Below are 24,632 nucleotides of genomic sequence, written 5' to 3' on the forward strand. Positions count from 1 at the left end.
AAATGGGAGGAGAGAGAGAGAGAGAGCACTACTAAGAAAGAAACCCACGCACCACTACCCCAACTACTGGTACTGGAAAAGAACCACGTCGCCACTTAAAAGTTGCTACGACCACTATATATGGTAACTCCAAAAAACACAGGACTACCATTTCAAGACACCTGTCCCTAATAACGGTATCACTCGAAAAGAACCAACTCCAAACATTTGGCTCCTCTCTTTCACTTACTAATTAATATTCTCTCTTGTTTTACTCGGTCTTTCCATTCACTCCGCAGGATCCGCATATTAACAGAAAGCAAAGCCTTCTCTGAATTGGACGTGATCAACAAAAATCAAATGCAAACACATACCCCATCATTTCAGTGCTGCCAAAAAGCTTCACCATTGTTGCAAGTTGATTTCTTTTCTCTTCCTCAGAGGTTCCAGCATCTGAGTTAGGTGGTGGAAACAAAATTAAACAACCATGACCCTTAAGGGTGGAACCACACAGGCCTGCGCTGCATGCAAATTTCAGAGAAGAAAGTGCACTCCTGAGTGTCTTCTTGCACCATACTTCCCTGCAGACCAACCAAAAGTGTTCCTTAATGTCCACAAGCTATTTGGGGTGAGCAACATTGTGAAAATATTAAAGGACGTGGATCCTAGTCAGAAGAAGAATGCTATGGAGTCCATCATCGTTCAAGCTAGTTATCGCGATAAGTACCCGGTTCGTGGTTGCGTGGAAGAAATTTGCAGGCTGCAAAACCAAATTTGGCTGCACGAAGAAGAGCTTCATGCTGTGTATCAGCAGCTTGAGATGTGCAGGCAACACCAACAGCAGCAGCACCAAGGGATTCATCACGTTGTTCCTGATGATCTTGCATCACAGTTAGAGTTGGGAATGGCGCCACGCGCTGCCAACAATGCTCTTCCGCTGTTTAATCACGCGCCACAGCCCCAGCAGCAGCAGCAACAGGTTTACAATACTTCTGTGGCTGCTTTGCCTGTGTCACAGCAACATTCATATTCCAACAGCAACAGTGTGGATTATAACTCCCTTTACATTGAATCCAAGGAAAACAACAATAATGGAACAAATCCTTTGTGGGTACCTTATGCAAATAACAATGGAAGTCCCATAGCAATGCAGTCTCAGATGGTTACCTCACAGGCACTATCCATGCACCAAGAAGCTGCTGGGGATTATGATGAGATGCATCCATTTTTCGAAACGATTGATGATAGGCAATCATATATTTATTCCAAGGAGGCTTATGAATCAAGGTATATTTATCAGTTTTGGCATAATAATCAACCAAGCTACTTATAAGTTTTGATAATTTTTATGCAGAAATTACATAATCTATCTCTGCTCATTTAATACAAATGACAATTTCCAATAAAATGAAAATGCTCATTTTTTTGCACTTTATATCTATCTGCTTGCAGCTCAGAAGAATCACTGAAAGATTCAAGAAAGTGCACCGAGCACGTTGCTGAGAATGAATTGAAGAGTGCTGCCGCATGCTTCAGCCTTACCAGTGTCAACTAATAAGTGAGCTTCGCTCCTCCCCTTGAACAAATTGAAAAGATCTAATAGGTTTCCTTTCCTTTTTGGATTCATTTTTGCTTTTGATTATTAAATTTTCGATCCTTAACTTGTAAACATTTTAAATAGAAGAAGCACATACTTTTTATCATCTATCAATTGCATGGCTTATGTAGTGCAAGAGAATATTATACAGACCTCATGTTTTCCTCAATTTTGTGTTCTGTTTATCTACTGCCATTCTTAAATGTTAACACTTTGAGGGCTGACATACCCATACAAAGGCTCTATTTTCGGGGGGAAAAAATCAGCATAAGTCCATAAAAATTTGGGAGCAACTTTATATATTTCCTTCCAATATTTATTAACATCATCTCGGAAAAAATACTTATTGCAATAACAAAGCCTTATGAATCAAGAAAAAGCTAACTGTGCCGTCACAGGCCTAAGCCATATCGCGCATCATTATATGAGAAATTGAAAGGAGACATAACATGAAAAAGCACGTAAAGAATATAAATCAAGCACCAGTATGGTGGTTAAATTAATATTTTCTTAAAAACATTGCAGGCCGTTCTTCTGTTACACACTTTTAACACTATAAAAAAGACTTGGTCTTTCTACTCTGTTTTTTCAACAAAGCAAGTAAATCTGGAAACAATATCGTAATTCATTTTGTTAAAAATATAACTCCGGAACATTCTTCTGTTGTCATAGGTGAAGAAAGCTTAAATAAATCAAAGTATTAAACACTCATTTGACAATCAATACGCTAACTGAAGTGCACTGGAGGGTTGGATATATCTGAATCAACATATGGCACAATATGAAGATCTTTTCTAGAGTAACTTCAATGTACTTAAATCTACCAGACCATGCATGCATTTTGAAACTAGAGGTTAACTGCCTTCCAATTTGCTGTACATGTTATAACTATTTCTGTATTTGAAGATCACTGACTAAGTAATAAAACAGTTTTGTATAGGATTGCTGTTTATTGGTTCTATGCATTGATGAAGGCTCTTCAATATCAAATAAGAAAATACTAATATTATTTGCTTTTCATGTTGTAAATAATTATCCATCTCCATATATTATCAAAATGTGAGAAGTGTGGTATTCCTTGGGTGCACTGAGTCTGAACCTCATTATTAGTGCCTGGGAAAAACTTCTACGATTGAAACTAGCAAATTACTGTTGGAAAATATGGATCAATATCACTCACCAAGTTCCTCCTTTTTGAAGTTTTTGTTTCATTAATGAAGCCTTTTTAGATTCAAATTTATTATTGAAAATAAAACAAGAGATATAACCAGCAGAAAATTACAAGAACTATAACAAGTCTTTTTTCTAGTAGGGTAGGGTCATATATCAAACAATGCCTATGATTTTGGGCAAAGACCTAGTCTCCGTAGTAACCATTTTTCCTTTCTTTTATCATATTACAAAATCAAAAGTATAGAAAGTATTGTAAATGCATTCACTAATTCTTTATGCCAGCCCTAGTGTCACTTTGTGCTGTACACATCAACTTCTATCCTCTGTACTTCTCAATTAAAGTCATACACAAACATATAACTTCCTTATTATAGTTTTTTCTGGTTGTGGTCAAACAGACAAACACTGCTGCTGTAGTGCTGTATGAAATGATCAAATATGTCAAAATTATAGTTTATGAAGTTTAGGCTTATCCCTCACTCCTTTAATTCGCCAGTATATCTGATATCATCTCGGCTTTCTTGGCAGCCACTAAAGATGGCAATAGGTAGAATAAGGTGAGTTTCGAGTTTCGACCCAACCTGACTATACCCCACACATTTTTAAACAAATCTCAATATCCACCCAAGACATCTTGCAGGTCCTAAATGCAAAATACTCACACCTTATGAACCAAGATAGAACTAAAGCAAAACCAGCACTAGAAGGCGAATCTCTATGAATGGAAAGTTACGGCTAGCATTTCTTGATTTGCAAACTGATCATGCATTGATGATTCTTGATAATTGCGGAGCAAGATTAGATTTTAAATCAGTACATCTCATAGGTAACAAGATAACTGTTTTTGCATCAGAATACTATTATTTTGGCCTATGCCATAGAAGGCAAACTTCAAAACATAAAGTACAATATAATGTTTTAATACACAGAAGCTAAGGAGACGCAGGTACTTATTATTCTCACAGTGGAAGTCTCATAGAACTCTGGTGTTGTAGGAACCACAATAAGGGCATTTGTGGTAACGCCAGTGGAAGGGAGCTACTCCTTTCTTTTCGCAGTCATTACATAATATAACCTACAGTTTTCATAGGGTCAATCAAAGATATACGTTTCATAACATTGTAAAGTTTATATCAGACATGATTCTAGTAAAATAGTTGACAAACCTGAGTTCGACTGGAAAGCTCATCAGACATTTTCTCTTCGGCCAATAAAGAATCTAACTTCTTAAAATAGTCCTGAAAGACATTCTCATGACTTTAGAGAGATGAATGATGATTACAACCAAGATAATTGGAGCACTGATAACAAAAATGGAAAACCAACTGGGATGTTCTGCTAATTCAAACAGGCAAATTGAATCGTGAACAGCTGCTAGGAGTTTCCTAATCCCGTATTACAGAATAAAGTGATAGAATCTCACAAAGTCTTAAAAGTAGAAAGAAAGAAAAAAAAGAAAGAAACGGGAAAAAGGATCGCTTATGCAGTTCTCCAATGAATACGTGTCGTTTGGTAGCCAGTAACAAATACAAATACAAAGAGACAAGAGAAACAAAATTTAACTCCACTTTTAAAACAATGCTTTATTTCTGTCTTTTGATCCAGAAACATTCCTTAAGTTCTTTGGGTGTCCTTAAGTTTATTTGACGAGTTTGACAAAATTTTAGCAATAAAAATAAAATTATTAAAAGATAAAAAAAATAATTTTTTAAAAATAATAATTTATATTTTTTTAAAGATTTTTTATTTAAAAAATATTTTTAACATAATAAATAAATAAAAAATATTTTTATATTATTATACCTAAATATAATTATTAGATAAAAAAATATTTTTATATGAAATATTTAAACATAATATTATTTTTATTTTTTTAAAAAATCTTTTAAAAAAAGATCACTTGAAAAAAGATTTTTTTTTTTTATAAAAACTCATCTAAACAAGTTCTGTGACTCTTTTTCTCTATATTAATATATAAAAATGCTATTTATACATCAAAATATTTTGTAAAATAGGTTTTTTTAAAAAAATATTTTAAGTGTTAAAAATGTCTTTTATTTATTTTTTAAAGTAAAGTATTATTAATTTTAGAAAAAATAAATAATTTATTTTTTTTAATAAAAATAATTTTTTTAAAAGATGTAGCTAAATAGGTTTAATATTAAATAAAAGTATTTTATTAAAACAAAAAATTTTTTAACTCAAAAAAAACCAATTCAAACCATAATTTATTTAAACAATATTTTATATTTTATATATATAATATTTTATAAGATTTTAAAATTCGTATATTGCCGTGTCCTTTCATATTCGTGTCCATCTCCATGCATCATAGCATATAACTTATAAGGTTGTCCTCTCAAAGTTTCAGTGATAAAATGTACTTGAAGCTACGTGGACAATATTTCCTTATACATACATACAGGATAAGGAATAAAGTCAAATAATAACTAACCTGCATGTCTACAATTGACTTGCTACATATGGGGCAGGTATAGTTAAAGCCGGTATATTCCTGGAAGAATCATCATAAATACAAATAAGTATTTGCCTTTGTTTTCTGCATACTTGAGGAGCTTTTCTATATATTTTTTACTTTTTAAGGTAGTAGTACCTGAAAGCATGCTGAGTGCATCACATGACCACATGGAAGGGCTTTTACCGGAGCCAGGGATGTGAAGATATATTCATGACAAATTGGACAGTTGTCCTCTAAATGTTTTTCCCGGCATGTGTGTACCAAAAGACTACGCGACATACATGCATTGCAACTCATGCAATGAAAGTACGTGGTACCCAAGCCCTTCCCAACTCGGCACAGGTTACAATAGGGACAGTGGTAAATTTCCCTGTACAAGATTTCAAGTATTAGCGGTTTTGCAATAATAGTTTTTCGTTTAAATGATAAAAGATTAATCGGACTAACAAAATTGGATAGCTTAGCAGAAAGATAAACAGTTAGATAAAGGTGACAAAGCACAAGTTCCAGAGAAATTAAGTTACATTACTTTTCATCCTCAAATAATCTGCAGATCCAGCAGTAATATTTTGCCATGGTTAACTTGCAGGAAGAAGTTGAGCATGTGGCATTAATGGGCTGAATGTTTAAGCACTCCATGCACATCATTTTTGTAATAGATTTCCTAAAATATATAATTAGGCAATCGGTTTAAATATGAATTCAGTGAAAGGAGATTTCTTAATTCAAAACTTAAAATATTAACTGACTGCATGTTTACCTGTCAATTATATGGTCCGATACCTCATTATGGCAATGTATGCAAGTATGAAGTTGGTTGCAACAGGGGCAAAAAATCTTACAGTTTCTCTTGTAATGTTTGCAACCATAAATTAGTTTGAGAGGATCCCTATAGGATGGATGCTTCCCAGGAAATTCCTGCTCATCATTTTTGACATCAACTTCTGTAAAGGATATCTTCTGTCTAATAATCCAACGGCTGAAATAATGTAGATATTAATGTCAAATTCCTCCATCATATTTCCATTGGTTCATGAAGAGTAGAATAAAACTATATAAGTTCCACATAATTCATGTATACTTAAAAGTTAGGATGCTAACTTCAGTTGATTTTAAATATCAGTATTCTCTGATGCATGTTGCAATAATTCATGTATATTCCACGGCTATTCAGATCTAACACATAGATTTGATCCTCTTGGTGATGCATAGTTTACCACTTTGCAAATTTCAATGATAAAAAAACGAGATTCCATAGCCTTGCTATTAAATTGTGTTCTGATAGTCTTATGTAACAAACGTACAAAATTAGCTAAAAACACTCTTGGCATTTTGATTATATGATTCTTTAAAAGCAAAATAAGTAGTTATGAACTAAAACTTTCCAAGAATCATGGCCATTGTATAGTTTATTGACACTAAAACTAACAGAAAAATAAACAAAGCAACGTTGTTAAATAGATGCTTCAGAACATGAGATGTGTTTGACCTACCTTATTAGCAGGTTCTGTATTATGTATGACTTTTCTTGAGGATCTAAGGAGGAATCGCGAGTTACCCTTCTTATTGCTTTCTCCAGATCATCTTGACTCAGTTTCAGAAGCCGGTCATAATGCCTGGAATTGTGACGAAATTGAAATGATTGATTTTCAATTTTGATTGGATTTGTGATTCCTTCCTTTTCTTGATTCCAACCATGTTTGTTGTTATCATGAAAACGATTTGTGGATTTTGAAATTTCATTTTTATTCTGTGCTGCAGCTTGAACCTTAACTGTGCCATCAAATTTGTTGTTAGACAGCTGGACATTATCACCAATATGATCCTTCTGATGAAAATCAGTATTTGTGTTGGATGAGGGTTCTTCTTGTAATTCATCAAGAACTTCTTCAGAAAAGTATTTAGATATTATCTCCAGTGGCTCAACAGTCTCTTTAAGTGCATGCTTTGTTCCCTCTTCTGGCTTAGTTATACTGTACCCATCCCACCATTCACTTAGCCACTCGTTGAACATTGTATTTTTAGTAGCCATGGACCATAAGAACATTAAAACATGCTGTTCTTTCTGTGTTAACGATGCCATTAGCCAAGGTATCATATCTTGCAATATCTGTGCTCCTATTCTTCCAAGCATGCATCCTATGATCTTCCCTTGCTCCTTATTTGAGAAGAATTCTCTACTTAGAGGCCAAATTTCTGCTTCCTCCCGGTCAATATGGCCTGAAAGTGATTTATGCATTGATTTGCAGATTTGTTGCAGCTTCCTACATAAATGCTGATACCTTACCAAGGATGTAGAAACCAAAATATCTAATTCAGACATCTTATGAAGGATGTGGGATATTTTATTGAAGTGTTTAACTTCAACATTGTGATCGAAAGCGTAGGCATGGCTAATGTTTTTTAGCCTACCACTTGCCTCCAAAGCTGGGAAAACTATTTCATCCTCTGCATCACTATGGATTTGATAAAGAAAATATATGATGTGGAATCGCTTGTGGAAATCCATAAGCAACTCAGCATTGTCTTCTAACTGAGCTGAGCCAAGAACTAGGTAGTCCAAATCTTTCTTGATAGCCTTGTGAAAGAAAAATATTATGTCAATTGGTTTTGGATCTTCAAGAAAGGAAACAGAAGAACTATTTGCCGCATGGCATCCCAGCTTCTGATGCAACTTAACAACTGTGGCCGGAAAAAGTATATGCAGATTAATTCCTGTGGAGTATGGTGTGTCGTACTTGTTGGATCCCGAAGGTGAGGGATAGGACAGACACATCTTGCTAGAGACCTTATGAGGCAGGCAGTCAGAATTTAAAGAAAACCCAGGCGCTTTCTTGATTTGCTCAGGTAAGAAAGAGTATTTGCTTTTGAACATATGGTGCAAGTCCTGTCGGAATTTTTCAATAGCAGTTTTACCTGAATACCCAATGCGGAACCACTCTTGTAAGAGCGATGCAAAACCTTTACAGACAACATCATTTCCTTTCTTTTTGAAATAGAGAATGGACCTGGATTCTTTTTCAGGCAGGTGAACTGAAAACCAAGTTATAGCACACTTTACTAACCCAAGTGGCATCATATACAGGCTCAAGCTCAGAAGTCCCTCTTGCATCCCATTGCTGCAATTCTTTCTAATGACAGGAAATACCTGATAAAAATAAGGGTGTCAAAATTTCAAACATTTTAAGCATCCCTTTATAGAGGAAGTACAATGTTTTCATAAGAAGAAGTAATCAAAACTAGACTTTTCCTAGACACATCACTAGTTGTATTCTGCCTTTCATTTCTTGTTCGTTCTTCTCTCCTAGTGAGAACCATATTTATGAATAACTTAATTAACGAATGTGTATGCATATGCTGGTAGGTCCGTTTAGTAGAAATACAATAGTTTCAAAACCACAATATGCGTATATCTCCTATCATAATATATGTACTAATATGATGTTCTCTTGTTCCCTTCCTTGATTGGTAAAAGAAACTAAGAACCAAGTAATGACTTTAAAAAGTACAGTGCAGTTGTAACCAAGAAAAAGGTATACCTCATTTTCTTGAAAGGCAAATTGTTTTCTGAGCCTTGATACGAATGATTCAAGTTTTTGACAAAGGTTCCCTACGAATTCGCACAAAGGCATTCCACTTTCCGATCTATAGAATAACAACTGCTGTAAATCTTCAATGTGACTTACATCACAAAAGTTTTCCGTAGACTTTGACAACCAGTCACCAGCAAGTTTCTTCAATACTAATCTTTTCTGAGCATTGCTGTGATTGGAAATTCATATTCAATGATCAGACAATTGAACAAGCATTTTAGAAAGAAGCGAAGGATAGTTGTTCATGAACTTTAGCAAGAAAAACTTGGCTAAAACGAATTAGTTAGATAAAATTTGACAAGCACAGAAAAAAATGTCAGAGGCATTACCTGTAGAAGGTGAGGACATCAGCAAAGAATTTCAGTTGGATAAGCAGTGATTCTAAATTCTGAAAGCAGCTGCAGTTTTTTATTAAACAAAGTTCTTTCAGAATTTCTTCCAAATCCTTTATGATGGCATCATGCCAAAGATGAAGAACATTAACCTGGGTTGTCCCATCTTTGTCTTTTGGGCCATTCACTTCCATCTGACTTGAAAGTTCTTTGAAGTTCCTATTGCAAGAACCCAACGGAAATGATCTTGCAATATCTAAGGATTGAGCACCACCTTGAACTTCATCCTTAAAAGAGACTTCAGTGAAGCTTTGTTTGTTGCTTCCAATCCAAGAAACCAAAACCTTCGATATGTTATCTGAATTAGAAAAATACACAAAGTTCATAGAAAGAGATAATCAAGCAGTGAACTGGGGCCTACCTCTTGGAGTGTTTTTTCAATTGGTGCAATTTCATTTATACACTGAGTGACTTCTGCTTGTTTCTCTTCGGAAAGGAAGGATACCATCCATGGCAAAAGTTCCTCCAGCAATATTATAGGAACACTACATATGAATTGCCACACAAGCGAAGCCTGTTCTTCGGTAGGTAATTTTTGTAGCACCAGTGGAAAAACCTGCATCAATATACAATTTTTTGATAACAAAAATGTCACTATTGAAATTCAATTTCACATTGTACAAAAAATACTCGAACCAGGATACATCTTTTTATTTGAATTAAGTAGGTTTAATTCAACTCCAAAGACTAATATATGAGAGTGAGGGATGTCTAAGCGCTTATAAAGGCTAAGTTCCATTTAGAGGTGATGTGATACTCTCAACAATATTAAAGAATATGTTACCAAAAGTATAGATGCTATGTAGCCCATATAGGTCAAGAAAGATGATCAGTTCGTACGATTTGTTGTCTTGTTTTACCCATCATATGGTTCATACACTGCTATGACAGATAATAACTGTATGTACCAACAAGCTTAAAAGTAAAGCAATTAATAGTGTTGGCCAAACAACTAATCGTAACTACTACCCAATTATCATTTTTCTTTGTCAGATCAATGTCTGCTGAATGCTAGCACACGATGACCTTCAATCCTTGGTTAGATTAATAATATTAATGTTTTTGTTTTGAGAGTATTTCCCTGTCATCTGATCCACTATAAGGTTATAGACTTATAGTAGTTATTTTCATATAGTAGGTTGTCAAGCAAATTCAGTACGAAGGACAATAAAAATAAATTTTTGCTGAATTTAAATTTTGAACATTTTTTTAATTAAATTTTGAATATTCTTATTTTTAAGAACTTTTTAAATGTTTTTCTTTTCTCCTCGTGTTGAAGTTATCAACAATATTGGTTGTGCAATGTTAGCTTTTAGGAGTATGAGTATCTCTAAAGTTTATTTGGATCGGCCTATATTATGTTGAGAATATTTTTTATTTGAATAATGCTATATGAGTATAAAATTTATGAATTTTTATTAATATTTTATCAATTTTAAATCTTAAATTTTATATTCTAAATTTTAAAATTTAAATTCTAATAGTATAAAAATAATATGTTGGCCTAAAATATTAGTTAATATTAATAAAAAAGATTGGACAAATAGTTTTCTACTTATTTTTCAGAGAGATAATTATAAAAGTAGTCAAAACTAGTTTATATATTTTGAATGTGTAAATTAATTTATATTTGTTTATATTTGAATGTTTAGGGTTGGCGAAACCAGAATTTTAATATCAGGAGGGCCAAATTTTTATAACTATTTTTAATTTTTAAAAAAAAATTTACAATATTTTTAATTTTAGATTTTTTTTGTGTGATTTAATTATTCTATTAGTTTTAATAGTTTTATCAAAATTTTAATTAGGTCTTTATAATGTAAAAGTTTATAATTGAGTTTCTATATTAGAAAAAAATTATAAATTAGGTCCCCTCAAACTATTTTTGTTAAAAATACAAAATATTTTTGAAAATTTTATTTTTGCATCTAATATAAAATACATTATGAAATATTCTAAAAGTAAATATTCTAATATTTTGTGTTTTATGCTAAAAATAATAACTAGTAAATATTTAATATAAAAATTTAATTATAAATTTTAAATTATAAAATTTAATTAAAAATTTGTAAAATTACAAGAAATAATAAAACTATTAAATCTTATTATAATAGAAATAAACTACATACACCCCACTCCCTATGATGTTGGTCAAATCTATTTTTAAAAATATAAATTAACCGATCTTATGAGATGTAACACATAATATATTTTAATTGTTATATTTTGCAAAAATACGATATCAATATTTTAAAAAACATAACGTTAACCTTCTTTACAAAGATATTTAAGTGATGAATAATATCACTTGAATAAATAAAGTGACTGACGATAAATTTTACCAATTTTTAAGAGAGTTCAAATAATATTAAAATTAAAACTTAAGCAAAAGCTTTTCGGTATTTTTCCTGAGCTGTATTTTTTTTCCCTTTCTAAAAGTAAGTTGTGGTACGTTTGACTTAAAATTAGGAGGAATAGAGTATGGAGTGTTAGTTATTTGGACTATTGAGAATAATAAAAATGTGGGTCTTACAAATTCTTTTCCCAATTTTGATTTTATCACTTTCTAAATTATAAATTAAAATTACAATTTTTAATAACAATACAAATTATTTGTGTAAAGGATAAAATATTAAATTGGTCCTCTATGTTTGAGTAATTCTGTTTTGATCTTTAAGGTTTAAAGTGTTCTATTTGAATCCAAAAATGTTTTATTTAGCATCAATTTAGTCCCACAGTGAGGTCAAAATTAAATAGTTAATGAAATGTCCTACAACAACAGCACAAGAACAAAATCAATAATCTAGAAAACAAGTACAAATTCTAGAGGCACAAAATCAATATGATACATCAATACATTTATTTATTATTTTTTTTATAATATAAATAAAATATTTTCTATAGAACTAAAGAAAAATATTTAGTACTTTACCCTTGTGTAAATTAACTACTAAAAGTTGTTCCATACAAACCATTTTATTTCCGTGATGGTTGAATTGTTGAAATAATATTTCTCTAAACAAAATCTTGAAAGCAACAAGACACCAAAAGTAAAAAAAAAAAATCATAAACATAGTAGTTATTTTTCAAAGTTAAGAGTGGTACTCGAATTCGAAATTTTTAGATGACAATGGAGAGACTATTCCATTTGAGTTATAGCCCGTTGGTACCAAAACATAGCAGTTATTTTCAATTAAAAATAAGGTTTAATTGAATTCTAAAAAATAACTCAAAAGGTGAAGAGTTGCTTCACATTGTTTGATGTGAGATTTGTAATATATCTGGACTTCTAGTACGTAAAATTTGTAAAACTAGACATACATATGACTTAACTAAATTAGATTAGAAAAATGATGATACTATGTCGTCAAACTAATTCTTTCAAAAGATTAATCAATTAAGTAAAAACACACATAATTCTCTATCTAACCATTTTCATAAACTACAACAATAGAAATCAACTACCTGCTCTTCTTCTTTCAGCATATGTTGGTAGATGGAAGTTTGCAAGATGCCGATGCAGTACACAAGTTCTTGGAACAGCTTGGAAATATTCTTATGCAGGGGCATCGGCTCATCCAATAAGTGAATAATGGAATCGTAGAGGTCATTGGTGCTTTTATGTTCAAGGGAATATGTAGATACCACATTTTTCACGTGTCTATCCAACGCAATAAAGATAACCTGGGGAAAAAGTTGTGAAGTTATATTCAGGAATCAGAAGAGCGAGCCTTAGCTTAGATGGATGATAATCGCAGTTATTTATTTAGACTTAGTTGTTACCTTTTACATCTATCAGTTATTACTATTAAATACAATAGGATATAATATAAATCACACTAATTAAATTTTACACTTCATTTGATAATTAAAGAAATAAATTTCAGGGTTATATATAGCTGAAACTTATATTATTTAACATTAAAAATAATTGTATAATTTTAAGTATAATAAATATATAATTATAAATGTTAGCCAAACAAAATCATAAATATTATGTTAAATAAAGTAACTTTAGTTATTAAGTTTTTAGCATTTATTCAAAGATAATTGGTATAAGAATCTCTTCTTAACAAATACGCACAACTCTTATAGCTGAAATTTTATCTAGCGTTAACAAATAAAATAAATCAATAATTTTGCTCAAATATATCATAGTTTTTACTTGTTAAACTAGTATTAACAAACGAAAATGTAACTCAACTACTCAAGTAACTTGCTAGCAAATTGCAAATTGCAAATGTGCAAGGTTATTCCGCTATTTCTTAAAACTTTTTTATTGGTATTTATATCCTATCATTTTGGACCAACGTAACTTTCAGTATAGAATATACTGATATAGCTACTTCTCCCAATACGAATATTTTTTTAAGTTACCTTCCCAACATAATCCGTGGAACACTATTGTTGTATACGAATTACTTAGAATGTTTGCTTCTCTTTCGGACAATTAGCAATTATTTTTGTTTGGACTTGAAACAGGAACCTACTTAGATACAAATTTTAGGCCAATTATACGCTGCATACACTGTGACGTAACATGCAAAGTTTATTTAATAGAAACAATAAAATAAAATAGCATCATCATCTAAGAACCAGACAAGTTTTGGTAGACATAGATTATTCGATTGTCAACCAACACAAAACAGACTCTGCAAAATTTTGGATTAAGATCGAACTTCATGAACTGGAACTCCAAATTCCTCAACCATCGCAGACAGATTATAATTAATCACGAGGCATACAAATCCATGATTTATTAAGTTTATCTATATTCTCTTCTTCGCGATTTGCAACGCTGACAACAACAACAATAACAATAATAATAAAGCAAAAGCTCAAACACAAATTGATAGCTCAAGCCTCAATTAAACGCACAGTTTAGCAAAACAAGGCAACAAGCAGTTAGTTACTATCTATACCTTCATGAGCTCAACAGTATCAACATTTCCTTTCTTTCCCTATTTTCCTCAGATTTTCTAAGCAACCAAACATGATTAGTAGCTATTTTATATATAAGTTCATATATCGGTTAGAACTGACCTCGTCTTCCGCAGCACAGTGATACTTGAAAGCAAGTTTAAGAAACCGGAACCGCCGTTGAAGCTTGAGAATAACTTCTCCTCTCAGTTCCTGGGACCGATCATCGAACGACGCCGTTTCCGCCAAGCGGCGGAGCTGGCTGAGTTCAGAGCGAAGAGCGTGGTGGAAACAAACAAACAAGAGCACGGGAGCGTCGACGAGTCGAACTCGGGAGAGAATGTCCGGTAGTTCGTTCTCGTCCTCATCGTTATCGGAGAGGGAAGAAGAATGATCGCCGCCGTCCATCCACGGCGAGGTCTGCGGCAGAAGCCACCATCAAACGGTTATAAAAAATGAGAGAGAGAAAGGGGAGGTTATACGAAGCTTTGAAGGGAATTTATTAGAGCCGGTTTGGGAGTATTTTTTAAGAGAAGATACGTTGAAATTTAAAAAAATAGTTGAATGTGATATGCATAATATTGTTGTGGCCATTGCCACGAGTGCTAGAAAGGGACGTTGGAGCAAAGGGCCAAGGCTTGTTTGCGTCTTGGCGCTTGGTATTGGAATATGATATGCGAGAGCGGCATGGAGAGTGCCTTGTTTTATCTCTTTAGTTTTAAATCTAGGACGGTAATTATTGAAGGCGTGAACAAGACGAGCCAACTATAGATTTTGGCCAAAAAAAATAACTTAAATAATAAATAATTATATTAAAAATAGTATATAAATAAATTATTTTGTATTTGAGTTTTTAATTTTAAAAATATTTATTTTATAGAAATGTGATAAAAAGTAGTAGCACTGTGAGAGAAGTCATTTTTTTAACTTCTGTATAAACTCCAAAATAATTTTTTAGAAAGTTACAATTTGATTTTAAAAATTGCACCAAACATTAATACCACTACTCTAAAAAAATTACTTTTAAAACTTCCCAAACAGATCCTTTGCTTTCTGACAACGTTGTCTAGTTTATAATTTTTCTTAATTACCTTTTTTCCCGCCTAATAAAACTGTTTTTTGTGGCTAAAAAATTTAAATACAAAAGTGGAATGATTAATATATTTTAATATTATAATTTTTTGGTATTTTTTTAAATTATAAAAGATACATAAATCGAATTTTTTAATTTGTATTTAAAAAATAAAAAAAAAATTGGAGTACGGAACTCTCCAATTTATGTTTAAAAAATTAAAAAAATTTGAAATACATAAATCGAACGGTTTCATTTGTGTACTATAAATTTTTTTAATTTTTTAAACACAAATCAGAAGATCTGAGTACAAAAATCAGACACTAAAAATTTGACAGTCTAATTTTTATACTTCTTAAAAATAATACGGTCTAATTTATATTCTCTAAATTAAATCATCTCACATTTAAAAAAAATACTACAACAACAGTTCATCATTTAGTTTAGGGTCAATATACTTCTGAATGTTAAATTCAAGTCAAAATAAAATTTTATTATGTTTAAATAATTTATTAGCATAATATTGCTTATCCTTCTTTTTCTTGAGAATTGTCAATATGCCAAGCCAACAATCTTCAGTTTGTGACCCCATTTGCATCATTTTAAATTTCTTTTTTTTTATTTTTAATATTTTATATTTAATTTAAGATTTTTTTTACTTCACTTTTTAAAATATAAAAATCCGTTTACTAATATTTGATTGTACAATTAGGATGAAAAAGTGATGTATCAAAGACAAAGAAAGATCTTCAAATGAAAGATGAAGAGAAAGAAAAATTTTAAGCTAATCTTAAAAAAATTGTACAACGAAATTTGAATATATTTTTTCCTTTTTTTTCTGTCATATTTAATCTGACTGCATTCATACTTGTTAACATATACTTTTTTTTTTTTCAAGAATGTAAGTGCCATGTTGTGAACAGTTAATATCTACACTAGGTTTAGATTTAAGTAATAGGATATTGCTAGTATTTTATAGGAAATGGATTTCATTGACTGCTTGTATAGTTGTATTTACAACATAATAGATAGTCATTTAGGTTCTTCATAGTTAGCTGTAGTTTTTAGTACTTCAAAATTAATTTCACAATTAATTTCAGCATTCGACAAAGAGGGCTTGTGCAATTTCAAAATCTAAAGCACAATTGTTCTTATGTGAGGATGTGGGTGAAAATTCTCACATCTCTATTATCTGGACTGAAAAGATGACTTGTTTTCGTTATAATCTAAATTTAAATGCCAATTTATTTATTTTTGCTTTTGTGACATAAATAATTGATCCTACATCTTCACATTATATTGCAGGTGTGTTTAATAAACACGTTAGAAGCACAAAAATTACGTTCAATCTTTTTAAATGCTATAATTTTTGTTTGGTTAACTATTTTTTTTCTAAATACGAGTTTGAACTCTCGTTTATCAGAAGTAGAAGTGTTCAAAATCGATTCTACTGAACTAAATCGACCAACCAAATTAAAAAAATAAAATCGAACAAACCAATAATAAAAAAAACCGAAAAAAAAAATGTTTTGCTATTTTTAGTTCGGTTCGGTTCGATTTTCGGTAATAAAAATCCCAACCGAATCGAATCGATAAAGTAAAAAACAAAAAAAACCAATCCACCCCCACCCCAAATATTTTTCATAATTATGCTTTACAAATAAATATTTTTTTAATATTATTATTAGTACTCTTTATTAAGTTTTAATTTTTATCAATTTTTTATTTATTTTTCTTGTTAATAGTATGAATATTTTTGTTTAGAATTTTTTTTATGTTCAGTTATGTATATTATTATATTTTTTAATAGAATTTTTAGTATTCGTTGTTCATATAAATTTTTTTTAATTATTTTTATTAATACATATTTTTTTTATAGAATTTTATTTTTTATTTTGCTTTGTATATTTTTTACTATATATTCTTAAATTAGTATATATTTTATTTATTATTGTTAATTTTTATAATATAAATTTTATTAGAAAGATATAATTAAATACAAAAAGAGTATTAAAAAAGAGTACTAACAAATTATAACTAAAAGAGGATTAAATTTCAACACATAAATTTAAATTCTTTTCAAAAAAAAATTATAATGAAAGAGTGTTAAATTAATATAGTTTTGAATGATATAAATTTATGTCTTTTTAGTAATTTTTGTTTAAACATAATTTTGAATGATGTAATTCAAACAACATTCATTTTATTATAATCTATTTTAATACAAAATTATCAAATATAAATTACGTTAATACCAACTCACTTTTTATTAAAGTCAAGTTTGTAAAATCAATTTTATACAAATTCTCATTTGTAAACTCTAATCTAAACACAATTTATTTAATTGCTTATGAAAGAGCCATGAAGTTTGTTGGCGGAAAGTTTTAGCATTTTTTCTCAAATTTAGATCTGGACTTTTGCGTTAGAGTTCCAGTTGGATATCTTCACTTGTCACTTATCAAAAGATGATATGTGTAAAGTTGTGGTATAAATATGCACTATTACATTTGATATTATTAAATTTTTTTCTATAGAGGAGATTCTCTAATGATTTGGGACAATTTAAACAATTTGGGTAGGGTTAGTACCCAAGACAATAAAATCTACTATTTTTTAACTTAAAAAATTCCTCCTAAGAGTAAAATTGGGTGAAAACTAAAAAATAAAATTGTAACAAAATTAACTATTTTTTTGCAGAAACTGTGTATTACGTATATTTTTATTTTTCTATTGTAAAAAAGTATTCTTTATTAAAAACCACCAAAAAAATTACAAATAGGTTTTTATTTATTTCGAAAATAAGATTGTCATCAAATTTAGTTACAAAAACTTTTTTGATCTTTGAAAATGTAGGATATATATACTAAATTAAAATGATTCTCAGCGAAATTTGTCTCTTATTTACACAAAAAATAGTTATATTTTAATTTGATAAAAAGAAGTATTTATCTTCATGATAAAGATAAGAAATAACCTTTTGGATTTTGCACAATTTTTTTCTTTTGGATATTATCTAGTCTGGTAGGTCAAATACTAATTCACTGAAAATCAAAATTTGCTGGCTATTAAATTGCTCCATTTACAAGAAGGGATTCGACTTTTGATACTTGTTTAAGTATACAAATGAGCTAAACACTTAACCAATTTAAATTGGTTTGTTTGCATAAATTTTGCAAAGACTTTTTTTTCTCCTTTTAGGGTTAACAACAATTGAATTCTCAATTTTTTGTTATAAAAATTCTAATACCATATTATAAAGTCACTCTACAAAAAAGATTAAACTAATTAACATATGAATGAATTTAATTATGAAATTTAATACACATTTTAATATGTTTTTTTTTCTTCTGTTTCTCTTCAGATTGTTATGTCAAATTGTATCAATAATTTAGAAAAAAATAAAAAAAAAATTAGTGTATCCACAAGTATATTAATTAAAGATCATACTAGAGTGAAGCATGTTTTTCAACAAAGAATTAAGATTTTTTATAATAAAAAAAAAACACAAAATAAAACATCATATATATAATACATATTTTTTAAAAAAATTTAGTTATAATTTTCACATTTTGTCCAATTTTATACTACACCAAAAAATATCTTTTATTAAATGCAATGCAACCACGTATGAAATTATGGTACATTACATAATTTATCTCAGCTCGTTCATTTTTTTATTTCATCATTTTAACTAAATGAATATTACTAACAATTCTTAAGTGTTAACTAATGAAAAGAGAATAATAAAATAATTTCAAACACTTTTATCAAATAAGAGTATACTTAAGAATCCAATAATAAATTTACATATACAAATTGAAAAAAATTGCATAATATTATAAAAGTATACAAGTTAAAGAATCACTAGAAAATTGTCCTAATAGAAAGACAGACCTTAGACATTGAAATTCTAACATGTTTATAGAAAAGTAATTAAATAAAAAAAGCTTGCAGTTACAGTTGAGCTCTCTAAGATTGCATATTGACAATATGCATTTTTTGTATTAGTCAAAAAGTAAAAGATATCTCTAAAAGACTATATATATTTTCTAAAAAAAGCAAAGAAATTTATGTGCCACCTGCATCAACACGTAGCCCTCGTGTTGATAGAGGCTCGCCATGCGTACCTTCTTCCTGTAAAAACTGCTTGCACCAAAAGCAACACGCAACTTGCGTGTTGATGGCGATCGCCATGCAACTTCTTTCCTCAAAAAGCTACTTCTACCTAAAGCAAAACGTAATCTGCGTGTTGACTCAGACAATGTTACTATTTTAAATTCCTACATAACACACCATAATGGAATATAGCTACATAATACACAAATATTTTCTGTTAAAAATAATTTCTAAATATTATCACATAAAATCCATTAAAAATTAATCAAATAATTAATTACAATAATCTTGTTTAAAATAATATTAACCAAAATAATCAAAACAAAAAAGAATATTAACTAAATAATAATCTCTAGATAAGCATAAATAATAAATTTATGTAATTATGTTGTCTCAAATAGTTAACAATACGTTTTGCTATCGACGTATAATCACGTACCATTTTTACTAAACACAAGTCTATCATTTTTTATGTATAAATCTCACACTAAATTCACTAAATACTCTCTCTAAATACACTGCTAGCTCTCTGCACACTTTTCACCCTATGTACTTTTTTTCACTCTCTTCACTCTGTGATTTTACTCATTTAAGGAGAGATGATCGGTGAGGGGATTTTAAAGCCAAGCTTCAGTAACGTCACATGCTTCCGAAGCAGGCATGTCTCCTGCATGCAAACATACTGACAACATGCATTTTTTGTATTGGTCAAAAAGCTAAAAGAATCTTTGAAAAGCTATGCAAATTCTCTGAAAAAGAAAAGGAATGTTTGCGCTACTTGCAGCAACACGCAGTCTACATATTGATGGAGGCTCACCACGTGTCCCTCTTCCCTGCAAAAGCTACTTCCACCAAAAGCAACACGCGACCTGCGTGTTGGGGGGCTCATCACGCGTCCCTCATCCCTGTAAAAGTTGCTTCCACTTAAAGTAAAACATAACCTATATGTTCGCTCAAACAATGTTGCAGCTCTACATTCCTGCATAACACACCATGATGAGATATAGTTATATAACACAAAAATATTTTGTATATTAAAAACAATTTCTGAATATTATCACATAAAATTTGTAAAATTTAATCAAATAATTAATTATACTAATATTATTTAAAATAATATTAACCAAAATAATTAAACTAAAAATAATATTAACCAAATCACAATCTCTAGATTTGCATAAATAATAAACTTACCTAATTATATTGTCCCGAATAGTTGATAATATGTTCTGCTGTCGACGTATAATCAATTAATCATATACCATTTTTACTAAACACAAGTCTATAATTTTTTATGTATAAATCTCACACTAAATTCACTAAATACTTTCTCTAAATATACTGCCAGCTATCTGTGCTCTCTTCACTCTATGTGATTCTACCCGTTTGTGGGGGGGAGCTTGGGTGGGTATTTTTAAAGCCAAACTTTTGCTGCGTCGCGTATTCTTTGAGCAGGTATGTCTCTTGCATGAAAACATATTGACAACATGCATTTTCCGTGTTGGTCAAAAGACGAAGAGAATCTCTGAAAAATTGTGTAGATTCTTTAAAAATACAAAGGAATCTCTGCGCCACATGCAGCAACACGCAGCCCTTGTGTTGCATGGTGGTCCCTCTTCCCTGCAAAAGATGTGTCCACAGAAAGCAACACGCGACCTACGTGGTGATGGGGGCTCACCATGCGTCCCTTTTTCCTGCTGCTTCCACCAAAATCAACACATAACCTACATGTTGGCTCAGACAATATTGCAGTTCTACATTCCTACATAACATACCATGATAGAATGTAGCTACGTAACACTCAAATGTATTTCATATTAAAAATAATTTCTCAATATTATCACATAAAATCCATAAAAAAAACTAATCAAATAATTAATTACACTAATATTGCTTAAAATAATATTAACCAAAATAATTAAACTAAAAATTATATTAACCAAATAATTTATAGATTCACAAAAATAATAAACTTACGTAATTATGTTATGCCAAATAGTTGACAACATGTTCTTCTGCCGACATATAATAATATACCATTTTTACTAAACACACATGTTTAGTTTTTTTGTGTGTGTGTAAATCTCACACTAAATCCACCAAATACTATCTCTAAATGCACGGCTAGCTTTCTTCACTATGTGATTCTACTTGTTTGAGGAGGGGAGCTCTGGTGCGTGGCTTTTAAACCCAAGCTTTTGCTGCATCGCTTGTTCTTGAAGCAGGCATGTCTCCTGCATGCAAACTTACTGATAATGCGCAATCCCCGTGTTGGTTAGAAAGTGATGGGAATCTCTAAAAAGCTATGCATATTCTATGAAAAAGCAAAGGAATCTCTGCGGTACCTACAATAATATGCAGCTCCGTGTTCATGGAGGCTCGCCATGTGTCCCTCTTCCCTACAAAAACTGCTTCTAATAAAAGCAATACGCAACCTTTATGTTGATGGGAGCTCGCCACGCGTCCATCTTCCCTGTAAAAGATGCTTCCACCTAAAGCAAAACGTAACCTGCATGTTGGCTCAAACATTATTGCAGCTCCACATTCCTACAAAATACTCCATGATGGAATATAACTGCATAAAAGACAAATGTTTTTCATATTAGACATAAATTCTAAATATTATCACATAAAATTCGTAAAAAATTAATAAAATAATTAATTACACTAATATTGCTTAAAATAATCTTAACCAAAGTAATTAACCAAATAATAATATTAACCAAAATAATTAACCATTGTTACTAAACACACATTTATAATTTTTTATGTATAAATCTCACACTAAATCGACTAAATACTCTTTCTAAATATAGTGCAAGCTCCCTGCACTCTCTTCACTATCTTCACTCTTTGTACTTTCTTCATTATGTGATTCTACTCATTTGTGTAGGGGGTGCTCGAGTGCGGGGCTTTTAAAGCCAAGCTTTAGCTGCATCGCATGTTCTTAGAGCAGGCGTGTCCTGCATGCAAACATACTAACAACATGCATTTTCCGTGTTGGTCAAAAAGCCAAAAGAATCTCTGCAAAGCTACATGGATTCTCTGAAAAGTAGAGGAAGATCTGTTTCACCTGCAGTGACACGCAACTCGCATGTTTATGGAGGCTCGCTACACATCCTTCTTTCCATAGCAACAGCTGCTTCCACTAAAAGCAACACTCGAGCTACGTGTTGATGCAGGCTCGCCATTCGTCTCTCTTCCTTGTAAAAGCTTCTTCCACCTAAAATAACACATAATGTGTGTGTTGGCTCAGACAATATTGTAGTTTCATATTCCTGCAAAACGCACTATGATAGAATATAATTGCATAACATAGGAATTTTTTTCATAATAAAAATAATTTCTGAATATTATCACATAAATTCCATAAAAATTTAATCAAATAATTAATTTTCTACTATTGTTAAAAATAATACTAACCAAAATAATAAACCAAAAATAAGATTAACCAAATAATAAGCTTTAAATTAGTAAAATAACAAACTTACGTAATTATGTTGCCCTAAATAATTGACAATATGTTTTGCCGCCGACGTATAATCACGTACTATTTTTACTAAACATACGCTTATAATTTTTTTATGTATAAATCTCACACTAAATCCACTAAATACTCTTTATAAATACATTGAAAGCTCTCTGTACTCTCTTCACTATCTTTACTCTCTTACTATATAATTCTACTCTTTTTAGGAGGGGATCTCGGGTGGGGGACTTTTAAACCCAAGCTTCTGCTGGGTCGCGTGTTCTCGAAGAAGGAATGTCTCCTGCATGCAAACATACTGACAACACGCATTTTTTCGTGTTGGTCAAAAATTGAAAGGAATCACAGATAAGTTGCGCAGACTCTCTGAAGAAGCAAAGAAATCTCTGTGCCACTTATAGCAACACGTAACCCCGCATTAATAGAGGCTCGCCACACATCCCTCTTCCCTGTAAAAGTTGCTTCCACCGAAAGCAGCACGTGACCTGTGTGTTGATGTGGGTTTGCCACGCATCCCACTTCCTTGCAGAAACTGCTTTCAGTTAAAGCAACACGTAACCTACATGTTAGCTCAGACAATGTTGTAGCTCTACAATCCTCCACAACACACCTTAATGGAATATAGCTGCATAACACACAAATATTTTTCATATTAAAAAAATTTCTCAATATTGCTTAAAATGATTTTAACCAAAATAATATTAACAAAATAATATTCTCTAGATTAGCAAAAATAATAAACTTTTGTAATTATGTTGTCCCAAATAGTTGATAATATATTATGCTGCCAATGTATAATCACGTACTATTTTTATTAAACACATGTTTATAATTTTTTATGTATAAATCTCACACTAAATTTACTAAATACTCTCTCTAAATACACTGAAAGCTCTCTGTACTCTTTTCACTTTATGTACTCTCTTAACTATGAGATTCTACGCGTTTGTGGAGGGGTGCTCGGGTGGGGAGACCTTTAAAGCCAAGCTTCTGCTTTGTCACGTCTTCCCGGAACAAGCATGTTTCCTGCATGCAAACATACTGACAACACACATTCCCCTTGTTGGTCAAGAATCAAGGGGAATCTCTTAAAAGCTCCACTGATTATTTGAAAAAGCAAAAGAATCTATGTGCGACTTACAGCAACACCCATCTCCCGTGTTGATGGAAGCTCGTCACGCATCCCTGTTTCCTGCAAAGCTGCTTCCACAGAAAGCAACACACGACCGTGTGTTGATGGGGGCTCGCCACGTGTCTCCTTTCCTTACAAAAGCTGCTTCCACCTAAATCAACACATAACATGCATCTTAGCTCAGACTAGGGGTGTTTGCGGTGCGGTTTGATTCGGTTTTTTAAAGAAAATCTATCCGATCTAATTTTATATTAATAGTGCAGTTCGGTTTGGATCGATCTTTTACTAAGAACATCCGAACCAAACCAAACCAAATTTAGGTTTGTTTGATTTTTCAATTCATTCAAAAAATTTCATGTTAGTGCACCAATTCAACAAATTCTTTCTCTTTCCTGCCTTAACAATGAATTAACAAAATTCATTATTCCATGTTATTACCCAATTCAAAATTCAATAGAAAAATGATTCAATTTTAATTAATTAATTTGTTGCATTTGTAGGAAGTAAAAAATTTTTCGGGGATCCTGCTTCAAATTCTTTGAGGCTAGGCATTGTTCCCCTTTTCACATTCTATTCTTTCATATTGCTTAAAAAAAATCAGAACAAACAACCTTAAACATGCAAACAATAATAAAAAAAAATAGAACCATAGCTTCAACTCTAAATCAGAATTATCCCAAATCAGAATCAAG

The 24,632-nt window shown here is 31.1% G+C and overlaps 2 protein-coding genes across 2 annotated transcripts; one reads left to right on the top strand and one right to left on the bottom strand.

Annotated features, from left to right (window-relative positions):
* The first annotated feature begins 466 nt into the window (after nt 1-466).
* On the top strand, nt 467-1,534 carry LOC130960905 (LOB domain-containing protein 27-like). Its single transcript, XM_057886426.1, has 2 exons — nt 467-1,266; nt 1,432-1,534. The coding sequence occupies exons 1-2, from the start codon at nt 467-469 to the stop codon at nt 1,532-1,534; spliced, it is 903 nt and encodes a 300-aa protein (XP_057742409.1).
* A 1,406-nt stretch (nt 1,535-2,940) lies between these two features.
* LOC130938290 (zinc finger protein BRUTUS-like At1g18910) lies at nt 2,941-14,628 on the bottom strand. The gene is made up of 12 exons (XM_057867145.1): nt 14,257-14,628; nt 12,679-12,897; nt 9,575-9,769; nt 9,151-9,497; nt 8,768-8,990; nt 6,722-8,376; nt 5,989-6,207; nt 5,758-5,892; nt 5,364-5,598; nt 5,205-5,264; nt 3,916-3,987; nt 2,941-3,824 (listed from the first exon to the last, which is right to left on the bottom strand). Exons 1-12 carry the CDS (start codon nt 14,539-14,541, stop codon nt 3,723-3,725), a joined length of 3,747 nt encoding a protein of 1,248 aa, XP_057723128.1. The 5' UTR covers nt 14,542-14,628; the 3' UTR covers nt 2,941-3,722.
* Between the last annotated feature and the right edge of the window lie 10,004 nt (nt 14,629-24,632).

The sequence above is a fragment of the Arachis stenosperma genome, chromosome 1 (assembly GCF_014773155.1).
Source record: "Arachis stenosperma cultivar V10309 chromosome 1, arast.V10309.gnm1.PFL2, whole genome shotgun sequence".
NCBI classification, from domain to species: domain Eukaryota; kingdom Viridiplantae; phylum Streptophyta; class Magnoliopsida; order Fabales; family Fabaceae; genus Arachis; species Arachis stenosperma.

Bases quoted from the DNA above. Each gene is read 5' to 3' on its own strand.
- LOC130960905 (XM_057886426.1), top strand. From the start codon at position 467: ATGACCCTTAAGGGTGGAACCACACAGGCCTGCGCTGCATGCAAATTT. The intron at 1,267-1,431 runs GTATATTTATCA...ATCTGCTTGCAG, and splicing joins AAGGAGGCTTATGAATCAAG to CTCAGAAGAATCACTGAAAG.
- LOC130938290 (XM_057867145.1), bottom strand. From the start codon at position 14,541: ATGGACGGCGGCGATCATTCTTCTTCCCTCTCCGATAACGATGAGGAC. The intron at 9,498-9,574 runs GTAGGCCCCAGT...AACATATCGAAG, and splicing joins TTGAAAAAACACTCCAAGAG to GTTTTGGTTTCTTGGATTGG. The intron at 8,991-9,150 runs GTAATGCCTCTG...TTCCAATCACAG, and splicing joins GATGTCCTCACCTTCTACAG to CAATGCTCAGAAAAGATTAG.